The sequence below is a fragment of the Bufo bufo genome, chromosome 5 (genome assembly GCF_905171765.1).
Source record: "Bufo bufo chromosome 5, aBufBuf1.1, whole genome shotgun sequence".
Lineage (NCBI taxonomy): Eukaryota > Metazoa > Chordata > Amphibia > Anura > Bufonidae > Bufo > Bufo bufo.
This window is the reverse complement of record NC_053393.1, coordinates 257,415,930-257,428,097: the sequence shown is the minus strand read 5'-3', so window position 1 is coordinate 257,428,097 and position 12,168 is coordinate 257,415,930. Positions and strand designations below refer to the sequence as shown.

The 12,168-nt window shown below is 46.7% G+C and overlaps 1 protein-coding gene across 3 annotated transcripts in view; it reads left to right on the top strand.

Annotated features, from left to right (window-relative positions):
* The first annotated feature begins 791 nt into the window (after positions 1–791).
* Positions 792–12,168, top strand: part of HUS1 (HUS1 checkpoint clamp component) — a 38,107-nt gene continuing 26,730 nt past the window's right edge. Inside the window, exons 1-4 of one of the 3 annotated variants that reach the window (XM_040433257.1) lie at positions 792–903; positions 3,207–3,334; positions 5,730–5,906; positions 6,424–6,531. In XM_040433257.1, coding sequence (XP_040289191.1) covers positions 852–903; positions 3,207–3,334; positions 5,730–5,906; positions 6,424–6,531 — 465 coding nt within the window. In that variant the 5' untranslated portion in view covers positions 792–851. The remainder of the gene's footprint in view (positions 904–3,206; positions 3,335–5,729; positions 5,907–6,423; positions 6,532–12,168) is intronic. The other 2 variants (XM_040433259.1, XM_040433258.1) reach the window with 2 other exon arrangements.

Genomic DNA, 12,168 nt, shown 5'->3' with positions numbered 1-12,168 from the left:
ACAATAGTAATGCCCATATAGCACCCCCTCTATTAATAATTCCCCCTATAGTCCCTCCAGAAATAGTAAGGGCCCAGTAATGCGTCCTACTGGTCCCAGTATTAAAAATGCTCTGGGTAATGCCCCATAAGTAAAAATAAATAAATAATTAAACTTACCTGAGTCCCATTCACCAACCCCACCCCCTACCCCAGAACATGCGCATCCCCTTTAAGTGCCTGGTCTGTAGTTTTAAGGAGGGCTCGGGCAACCCTCTGGGTGTTTGCCCACCAGGAATCTTCCGGATAGGCTCTATGGTCAGTCCACCCCTGTCAGTGCTACACATGATTTTATTCACAAGATATCACAACAAGCATTACAAGAAAACTAGGTTATTATCAGCAGCGAAACAATATAAATAAAAAAAACGTCACAAGCGGTGACATACATCACTGACCACTGCAGCCAATCACTGGCCTCAGCGATTCCGCACATCCAAAGAATCAGCGTCCATTGCAGCAGGGGGCAGTAGAGCGGTGGGGAATTTAAAGGGGGAGTAATGTTTGTCTGTTTTTTCATGTTGTACTATTTGTTGCTCCTATTCACATGTCTGAAATCCTGGACAATCCTGTTATCTATAGAAATATATTAACAATAAAGACATATTTCAGCAGAAATAAAAACATGTCATCTGTGTGGGGGGAAGAGAAGCAAATGACAGACGTCTCCCCATCTTCAGCCTATGACGCTTTCTACCAGGCGCACAGCTCACTCCTTCTACCGCTCGGTGTACCACGTGACTAAACCACGTGGGGTGGTGACGTCAGCAGAAAGGGAAGCAGAGTAGTGGGAGCGGCAGCGGCGCGGGAGGCATGCGGTTCCGCTGTAAGCTAGTGGACGTCAGCTGCGTGAACCACTTCACCCGTGTGTATTATAGTGTGGACGAGGGCGGTATATGGGCGCGTGCTCTGACCGTAGTGGATGGGCTAAAAATGCCTGGAATCTAGACACATAGTAGTGTGCTTTGTCGGAGAGGGGGAGGGTCTTCTCCTACCTACACCTGTTTTTTTGTATAAAAAGGTGCAAAATCTGCGTTTTCGCTGGTTTTTAAAAATGACGTTTGGGCAGGTCAGATTTCTCATCATTTAGGTTACGGCTGCAAGTATCACGGCGTAGCTGGGCTGCCATAGGACTGAATGGTGTCACCATAACAGGAATCACTTGTCACAGCACTGGGACCCCATTCATTCCTATGGCAGCTACGCCATGATACCTGAGCAGGACATGTGTGGTGCCCAAAGCTGCTGTGTGGCCGTACCCATAGGCCATGTTACTGGCATAAGTGATGATTGGATGGCAGCTACAGGACATGTGTGGTGCCCAAAGCTGCTGTGTGGCCGTACCCATAGGCCATGTTACTGGCATAAGTGATGATTGGATGGCAGCTACAGGACATGTGTGGTGCCCAAAGCTGCTGTGTGGCCGAACCCATAGGCCATGTTACTGGCATAAGTGATGATTGGATGGCAGCTACAGGACATGTGTGGTGCCCAAAGCTGCTGTGTGGCCGAACCCATAGGCCATGTTACTGGACTAAGTGATGATTGTATGGCTGCTACGAGCCGTTTGAAGAGTGTCATTTAGGACCAGCCCTCTGCCTCATGATTGTCATCCAGCGGCACAGCGATAAATCAGGCCGCGCTGCAAAGCACAGCAGTGTGATTTTGTAGTATTTTTTTCCCCCTCTTGAAGCCTTTCATTGGGCCCATGCTATTAACAAAAAACCTCGAATTTGGGTTTGTTGGTGTTTCAGGTGTTTCCCCATAGACCTCTTTATAGGGAAACAAAAATGGCACGCAAAAAATAAAATAATTAATTTATGTTTTGTTTAGTATAAGGCCAGAAAACTCCCATGAAAGAACTAAGTGTGAATTATTGTTTTTGTGCCTAATAACTGTGACTGCTGGGACCCCACAGATCCTATATCTTATCTGAATGGAGCTGCAGTACAGAGCTCAGCAATCCCGCCGCTCGGATGTGTAGACAGTGGGGACACCCCAGCCTGCTGTACTTGGTGAAGAAGCTCCCAGTTGCTGTGTCCTGGGTGTCTGGCACTCTGCTGTTGTCTTCCGGTCCCCGTCCTGTGAACGCCTGTATGGACGAGGTCCCACCACCACTGTGGCCACAGCCCACCTCAGGACCCTGTTGTATATACAGTGTTATGAGACTACTTATAGCCTGTTATCCCCTGCGCCATCAGTGGAAGAAAGGAAGGGTTGTCAGGATGCCCTCTTAACGGCTTTCTCCCTTTATAAAATAGCTGCCCTGTAAATGGCACCTGGTTTACTGCCCTCCTCCTCCTCTCCCACATTGCCTGAATTAGGCCTAGTTCACACAAACGTGTGTGATCCGTGGCCGTATTGTGGGCCGCAATACACGGCCACAGTTCCGTGTGCATTCCGCATCACGGATGCGGACCCATTCGCTTCAATGGGTCCGCAAATCCGGAATTGCGGAACGGCCGCACGGAACGGGACTCCTCGGAAGCACTACGGAGTGCTTCCTTGGGGTTGCGTCCCGTACTTCCGTTCCGCAAAAAGATAGAACATGTCCTATCTTTTTGCGGAACGGGTGGATCGCGGACCTATTAAAGTGAATGGGTCCGCCATCCGATGCGGCTGACCTACGGCTGGCGATCGTGCATTGCGGGCCGCAGCACGGGCACGGGTCACACACGTTCGTGTGAACTCGGCCTTACTCTGATCTGAATGATGGCTGATATATGAGGCAATTACTGTATATACAGTCGCCTCCACCTTAAATCTGTGCCTGTTATTTTAAAACTGATTTCCAAGATTTAAATACTAGGTCATCAGTATCTGATCGGTGGGGTCCGGCTGTTTGCCTTCTTCCTGCTCACAAGGCACAGCACTGTACGTAGTCTAGTGGCTATGCTTGGTATCACGCTCAGCTCCATTCACTTCTATGGGGCTGAGCTGCTCCTAGGCACATATATAGATGAACATGACATCACTGGCCTGGGAAAGCTGTGAAGATGCTGCAAGCCCCACTGTCTTCTAAACCAGCTGATTGGTGGGGGTCCCGGGTGTCAGACACTGATGACCTATTCTGAAGATAGGTCATCAGTATTAAAATCTTGGACAAAACCTTTAAGGTCTTTATTCTGGGGTTTGTGTTGATTTTGCAGAATTTCCTGTCTTTTTCAGGAGTTGTAAACACAATTACAAAGTTGACCAAATCATGTACCTTACGACTGACAGCCAACAATCTGTACTTCATTCTTACCGACAAGGTGGCTAATGGGGGAGTCAGCATGTGGTGTGAGCTCTGCCAGGTAAGATTCCTGATATATTCATCATCGCGCTGTTTGTTTTACCACATGGAGATCATCAACACCTATATATCAGATACTCCTCTTAATAAACGACAGGCTTCTACTTTATATAACACCTACAAATTCTCTGGGTACAGTTTTATAGAGAAATAATACTACTGCATTAGGTTATTAAAAAATATCTTTATTGCTTAGAATCCATACAAACAGTATCTCCCACTCTAAGAGTATGCGAGTGTCCCAATAGCTATCATTGTAGATACAGGACAAGTATGACAACATATATAATAAAGGCATGGTGCAGTATGTATCGCTGTATATAGATTACCAATCCTGGTGAGACATCATGGGTATACAACAGCTGGGGCTACCTCAGAGCCTGCACTTTGTTCCCCACAGCTTCCTCAGGGGGTACTGTTAAAGGTGGTGTCATACGTAGTTTTTGATGGCAAGCTTTTGAGTCAAAAGTGAGAAATATATGGGAAGGGCTTTTACTTCTTTCTGCTGGGTCCACGTCTGGCTTTGGCTGAAAACTGCCACAAAAAGCTGTGTGACACCAATCTTATGGAAGGGTTCTGTGTTTTATTATATAAATGCATGTCATCACCACACTGCAACCTCAAAATTCCTACAAGCAGAGATAATATTATTCATATGCAAATGAGTACGTTGAAGCACCAGGAGGTGGGGCTGAATTCTTGGAGCACTGCTTTTGTAACACCCCCTGTGCTCTGCACAGCCCCCCACCCCCCTTGATTGACAGGGCTGGACATGAGCATGCTGAGGGCAGAGCTGTGTCCTAGCATCTACATATCATATACACTACCTACTTAGCCTTACCACAAATTAAGATATGCTTAGAAAGCTGATATACGCCTGGTTCAATAGGGTTGATCATGCTGACAGAGCCTCTGTAATTGGAAAATCATTTAATGTTATTTTCGGCATTTGAATATTATACTACTGAAAGACCACAAAATATTGACAGTTGATTAAAATCTATAATATATAATGAAGCAGGGGTGTGGAATTCCTATCGCCCGACCCCCGGGACATGCAGTTCCAAGGGCGCCGGGCAAGTAGTTTGAACAGTTGTTTAGCCCTGTGCGGGCAAGTAGCAGGGACATGTCGGTTGGGCAGTAATAGGAGCGGTCATATGCTAGCCGCGAGCTGACCGCTCCTACATCTATGTCAGCCTGCCTCTGCATTGTGCATATGAGTACCGTACATATCACTTCCTGCAGGCGGCCCCCGCTCCTCCCGGCTCCTGTATCGAAGTCTCCGCCCACCTGCCAGCACAGGAGCGCACAGTAAGTCAGCACACCGTCTCCAGAGACTGAGTAATTGCAGGCCAAGATGGGAGAAGAGGAGTGAGAGACCCCACGGCCCCCTGCAGATGAGCGTTCCTCCCGGAACCTGTCCACATCGCAGCTCCCGGCCTGACCTGCAAGCCCTGGCTGGGGTCACATAGCATTATACTGATTTATGATGCTATATAACCCTTACAGTTCTGGAATGTGTTGGATAACACTGACAGCATTATGTCAGTATTATCCAATACATTCCAGAACTGTAAAGGTTACATAGCATCATAAATCAGTATAATGCTATGTGACCCCAGTCAGCGCTTGCAGGTCAGGCCGGGAGCTGCGATGTGGACAGGCTCCGGGAGGAACGCTCATCTGCAGGGGTGTCAGAAATAAAGGTTGTGCTGTCTGTCTTCTGAGGCTCTGGCCCTGCCTGCAATCTGCACTGCACGTGGCACTTGATAAACTATAACGTCTCCTTGTGGCCCCCATACAGTATAACGTCTCCTTGTGGCCCCCATACAGTATAACGTCTCCCTCTTGCCCCCATACAGTATAACATCACCTTGGGGCTGCCCACATACAGTATAACGTTAGTATAAGTTCAGGACAAGTAGATGGTCATGAGGGACAAGTAGATTGAGCCCCCACTTTAGTCCTTCGACAAGTAGTTTTTTTTATTTTTATTTCCACACCCCTGTAAAGATAAAATACTAGTAATGCCCTATTTGTGTGTGCGCTCACCCTAAATGTGGCCACAGACTCCTATGAATCCGATGGATGCTAAAGGTCTCTCCTTTTGACATAGTTTTGGCTATCAGGATAAAGTGTCTGGGAATATTTCATACCACTGCAGGATTAGGATGTGATAAGTTATGTCTCATACATTGTGCAGGGTTACTGAAGTTTGTTCATCTTTTGTGTGTATTATTATTTCACCTGTAGACAAAGCGTTGTTCAGGACTGTATATTCACAGGGCATATTGTTCTCTCTTTACATTTGTTAATGTGTAATAGATCTTTGTGTAGGGAGAGACCCTGATTTGTATTGGATTCCATTAAGTGTCATTTCTGCTGTTCTCTCCCAGGCCAATTTCTTTGATGAGTACCAAATGGAAGGTGTGTCTGCTGAGCAGAATGACATTTATTTGGAGCTGGCAACTGAAAACTTTTCTCGAGCGTTGAAAACGGCACAGAACGCCAAGGCTGTAAAAATCAAACTGACTAATAAACACTGTCCCTGTCTCACAGTGGCTGTGGAACTGGTGAGGATGTAGCGAAGCCTAATAGCATGCAATATCCGAAACCATATTCTCTGTATAAATGCTAGCTTACATTATACATGTTCTGCTACCTAGATATTGGTGTTGGACCCTCACGGTTTCAGGCAGCTACTGGCTCTGAAAACTGTACATTCAGTGGACCAGAAGCACAAGGTTCTGTCCACTTGGCCGTGGCCATGTTGGGGGACTGCAGCTCAACTTCCATTCAAGTCAATGGGAGCCGAGGTGCAATACGCTAGCACTAGAAAACACACCGTGGACAGAGCCGACTGCAGGTGTCGGTCCCTCACTGATGTGATATTGATGACCTGTCCTGAGGATAGGCCATCAATATCTAAGTCCTGGAAAACCCCATTTGTGATGAGCATCTTCATTTCAAGAATTTGACCTTCAATGTCCAGTTCATTTTCTTGCCTTGTATTGATCTGACCTAATGAAGTACAGAGACATCCATTACATCAGAAGAACCATGCATTTCTAGTTTCTTTGCTTGTTCCAGCCCTCACTTTCAAGTACGAGTCGTATTGTCACACATGACATTCCTGTGAGTGTTATTCCCAGAAGGATGTGGAACGACTTTAAAGAGCCTACCGTACCAGACTTTGATGTAAGTATCACATGGCGAAGAGTGTGTATAGATTTTACATCAAGCTTATCAGGCCATGTTAGCTGCTCCGTGTGAGAGCAGGATATGATAGAAGAAGAAAACCTGAACTGTGATATGTAGGTTTATATGATTTTATGGCAGGGTTAATGACAGAGGCCTGATTGACCCCCACACCTAGTGATCGCCAGCTCTCCCTCTATCACTGTATGTGCACAGATGGCTGTCAGTCATCCTGTCTGCAATTGGGACCCTGTCTCTCCTAGTAGTCCTGTCAGGATATACTCTAGAAACATAGGGCAGCAGAAACCACCAGACAGGTTCACTTCACATTTTTTCCATTACTTTCCTCTTTAGAAGGGGTTTCTCACAAAATATCAAACAGCTGTTTCTGCCCGCCCCATAGACTTTGAATGGAGTGCCATCAGATTACTGTGTGGCATGTACATGTAAACTAAATTAGTACTGAACCTCTTTAATAAAACTAGTGTGCTTTTTGGCTTATATTTTGTCTTAGACACGTTCTAAAATACATTACCAGAAATATATCAGCGGTTTTGACCACACTAAGCTGCTGTTAATGCTAGTTAGCGGCCAGGGCGAGCAAGTCAAACATACCTTTAGTGGAGCTTTTGTTATCAGGATTAGTGTTAGTGAGTTAGGTTCTGAAGGGCACTGGAGACGGAGCTTTACTGTGAAGTGCTTCCAGCATTGAGCTGTTTCACAGCCCATCTCCTCTGCTGTGAGTGACAGCTGTAGTGGTCTGCAGGTTGTATGCTATAGCTGTCGGCTCGGAGCACAGTGAAGCTTCACCTCCTGGACACTTAAAGGGGTTGTCTCATCATGGAGGCATATCGCTAGGATATGCCCCCATTGTCTTACAGGTGTGGGTCCCACCCATGGGACTCGCACCTGTATTGAGAACGGAGCCCCCGCAAGGTGGTGGCTGGAGGGCTCCAGTCTGGCCACCACCAAGCTGGCTCCCCATAGAAGTGAATGGAAGTGTACCAGTCATGCACTGCCCCCGCTCCCATTCATTTCTATGGGGCCAACGGAAATAGCCGAGCCAGTGCTCGGCTATTTTCACCGGCACCATAGAAAATGAATGGAAGGCCGCTGCGCATGCGCAGTGCGCCCTCCTTCACTTGTGGGGCTCTGTTCTCGATATAGGTGCGCTAGCGATATGCCCCCATTGTCCATGATGAGACAACCCCTTTAAGGAAGAAAATCTGGCCTAATAAAACTGCACGTTCTCACTCTTCCGGGTGATACCATTTTCACAAAGTATTTTTGTCCTGCTGTCCCCAGTCCCTGCCTAATGCTGACAGCAGTATAATGTGGTCTGGTCTAAACTGCTGACCAAGTTTCCTTAAAAGGGTTATCCAACCCCCAAAATGCCCATGCCCCTCATACTGGTTATACTTGCCCTGCTCTCTGTCACCCACGTAGTTTCTGATGGCCGCCGCTGCATCTCCAGCCAATAGCAGGCTGTGACAGGGACGAGTCTCCTTAGTATTGCGGGAGACGCTAGGGAGGCTCGTCCCTGTCGCGGCCTGCTGTTGGGCCCCCCCCCTCTCGTCACCGGATGTTTTGATCCGGGCAACTGGGAGATGCAGCGGTGGCGGTGCGGGCATCAGAAGCGACCCAGGTTATGTTATGTTATGTTACTAAGTCCTTGTATAGCGCTCTAGAGGAACTCAATCCGATCAAAGCGCTTGTGGACGGCTATATTTGTGAGCCCCTACGTCATCCTACACAAATAGCCAGGTCTTAACCAGCTTCCTAAATTCCAGGTAATCTGATGTTGTTCTGATATGTTCTGGGAGGGAGTTCCAGATCTTGGGGGCTAATGCTGAGAAACGTCTGTCCCCCCTTGTCTTGAGGCGGGTTCTTGGCACCGACAGAAGGGAGGCTGAGGTGGATCTCAGTTCTCTAGGAGGATGGTAACGTGTTATCTTTTTTTGCAGATAGATGGGGCCTGTTTTGTGGAGGGCTTTGTGTGTTAAGCAGCACAGCTTAAACTGCACTCTCTCTTTCACTGGGAGCCAGTGGAGTTCCCTGCGTGCTTTTGTGACAGAGTCTGTCCAGTCTAGTTTCTTGATGAGCCGGATGGCTCTGTTTTGACAGAGTTGCAGAGCTCTCAGATCTTTCTCTGGTAGCCCCGCATACATTGCATTGCCGTAGTCCAGGTGGGAGTTGACTAGCGCTCCCACCACGACCTGTCTGCATGTGTTGGGGAGAAGCGGTAGGGCTTTTTTTAGAAGGAATAGGGCGAAGTTTGCTTTCCGTATTACTTCTTTAATCTGGGGACGGAGGCTCATTTCTTGATCCAAAATTATCCCCAGACTCTTTCCTTGTGTGGCGATGGCAACGTTTTCCCCAAAGATAGACGGGGCGGCAGCCTCAGGTGTTTTATGTAGTGCAATAAGCTCAGTCTTGGTCGGGTTGAGTTTGAGGTGGTTATGTGCTAGCCAGTTCCTGGCCTTATTTAGTCCTTCTTGCATGAGTTTATAGTCATCAGCGGATTTCGATACTCTCAAAAGGATCTGTGTATCGTCCGCATAGGACTCAAAGCTGATGTTATACTCCTTCAGAATGGCGAGCAGAGGTCTGACATAAATATTGAAGAGTAATGGCGAGAGGGGAGATCCCTGAGGGACTCCCCACTCCACCTTCTCGACTGGGGAAAAGAATGAGCCCAGTTTGACTCTCTGAGCTCTGTTTTTCAGGAAAGAGTCAAACCAGGCAAGTCCGTGGTTATCTACTCCAATGTCAGTTTTTAATCTATTTAGGAGGATGGAATGGCTGATAGTGTCGAAGGCTGCCGACATGTCTAGGAGAACCAGCCAAGTCCCCCCTCCCTCGTCAGCGACCCCTAGGGCTTCATCCCAAAGGCTGACCAGGGCTGATTCCGTGCTGTGTGTTGGCCTGAAGCCCGACTGATGTTCATCTAGAAGTCGATGCTGTTCTACGTGCAGCTGGAGTTGGCTTGCCACTGCTATCTCCATGATTTTAGCTATTAGGTGGATGTTGGTAATCGGTCTGAAATTGGCCATCATATTTATGTCTGCTCCTGGTTTCTTGAGGAGGGGAGTTATGATTCCTAACTTGAGAGTCTCAGGGACGTTACCACTGAGAAAGGAGTCATTTATAATTCTTAGAATTAACGGGGCAATGGTGGTCGTGCATTCAATAAGAGATTTAGTTTGGATATTGGAGAGGGGATAAGTTGCTTTGGACATATTTTTCATGCTTTTAGTTAGGTCTTCAAGTTTTAAAGGGCATAGAGTAAAGGTGTGGGTGGGGTTTATCACGTTGTTCTCTATGGGGGGGAACAGTTGCCTGTTGAGCTAGCAAGATGTCGTTTTGGATGTCATCAACTTTTTGTTTAAAAAATTTCGAGATGTCGTTGCAGAGGTCTTGGGATTCGGGGATAGTGGTTTTGAGGCCATCAGGGTTAGCTAGATCGAAAATGATCTGAAAGATCAGGTGCTTGGGAGCGGGGTAAATATAACCTGTATGAGGGGCCCAGGTATTTGGGGGGGCATTATAGGGGTTGGATAACTTTTTCTGGACAATTCTGGCACAATTTACTTGGATCTACACTTTCTGTTATAAGGGGTATCGTGTAAGAAAGTAGTGGGCTGCTTTGGTGAATACAGCCTTCCTCAGTCTTGCAATAAGTACTTCTGAAATTGTTCCAAAGAACAGGTCATTTTGGGAGTTCTGGTGACAGCAACTCATAACCACCTGTTTAAAGGATCATGTTTTCCCCTTCACCAATGAGAGCACCATAGAGAGATGGATCCGCCCCTACAACTGGACAGGAAGCCAGCCCCAGAGCAATCAAAACGGGAACACCCACTTCTTCCCTCAGTGGAGCATGCAGCCTCCAGGGCTGTGAAACAAGGAACACCTTATGGATTGAACTTGGGTTATACAGCGAATATTTTTGTTGTGTGGTTGCCTCATGGCTTCAGGGCCTGGTGGACGGCCTCAGGGCGGCCTGATAGCTTTGGGGCCTGCTTGGTTGCCTATTGTCTTCAGAATTCCGATGCCTGTCTGTCTGAACTCCTGTACATGCTTGGCTGTGTGGCTATGCCTGTCTGGCTGAACATTTTTGAATCTATGTCAGCTTGTTGATCGCCTGGTTGGAGGTCCACCTGTGCATCTATACTTGCTTAGCTGAATGTCTTGCATCTATACCTGCTTAGTTAAAAGCCTGGTCTGCTGAGCGCCTGTGCATCTATGCCTGGTTGGTTGAACACTTGTGCGTCCATACTTGTGCAACTGGTAACGTAATACACTAAAGTTATTTACTTCAACTGCCAGTATTTAACATTGGATATATGGAGAACTAAATGTGGTCAGTCACACAGTGACCCATATACAGGTGTCTATATTGAATGGGCCCCACACGCTATTTGTGAACTAAGTTGGAGACATATGAATCCTGTCGGTATTTCCAGACGCAGAGTGTAAGATACATTTACACAGAGACATTGCGCAACTTGCTGGAACGGACCCCTTTATCAAGTCTAAAACCATAGAGTGGAAAGTGATTGATATATATATATATATATATATATATATATATATATATATATATATATATATATACATACTGTGTAGAATCAGGGCAGCACACCTGGTGACAATCAGATGGGTGCCAGCGGTGAAAACACCTTACCAAGGTGTATGATATAGAACAAGGAAGGACACCGCAGCACATCCGTAGGTGAAAAATAGTGGATCTTTATTCACCCTTGCGACGTTTCAGTCCACTTGCTGGGACTATTATCAAGCTTGATAATAGTCCCAGCAAGTGGACTGAAACGTCGCAAGGGTGAATAAAGATCCACTATTTTTCACCTACGGATGTGCTGCGGTGTCCTTCCTTGTTATATATATATATATAATGAAATAAAAATAAGAGGAGGAAATTCCATGGGTTAAAAGGATGCTTCTAAAAAACTTATCTCAGGCTACTTTCACACTTGCGTTCAGAGCGGGTCCGTCTGGTGTCTGCACAGACGGATCCGCTCCTATAATGCAGATGTTTGGATCCGTTCAGAACGGATCAGTCTGCATTATAGTTTAGAAAAAATTGTAAATGTGAAAGTTGTTAAGACAGATCCGTCCAGACTTTACATTGAAAGTCAATGAGGGATGGATCCGTTTGAAAATTGAGCCATATTGTGTCAACTTCAAACGGATCCGTCCCCTCTGACTTACATTGTAAGTCTGGACGGATCCGTTTGCCTCCGCACGGCCAGGCGGACACCCGAACGCTGAAAGCAGCGTTCGGGTGTCCGCTTGCGGAGCGGAGGCTGAACGCTGCCAGACTGATGCATTCTGAGCGGATCCGCATCCACTCAGAATGCATTGGGGCAGTACGGATGCGTTCGGGGCCGCTTGTGAGAGCCTTCAAACGGAGCTCACAAGTGGAGCCCCGAACGCTAGTGTGAAAGTAGCCTCAATAGACAAAATGCCTAGAGGAGGATGAAATAATGCATTCCAAATATGGGGAAAACAGAAATAATAAAAAATATATATATAATAATATAAAATCAATAAATAAGTATAATACATAGCCAGAGTGATATTGGGGGTGTAGTTACAATATCACTAATACATATA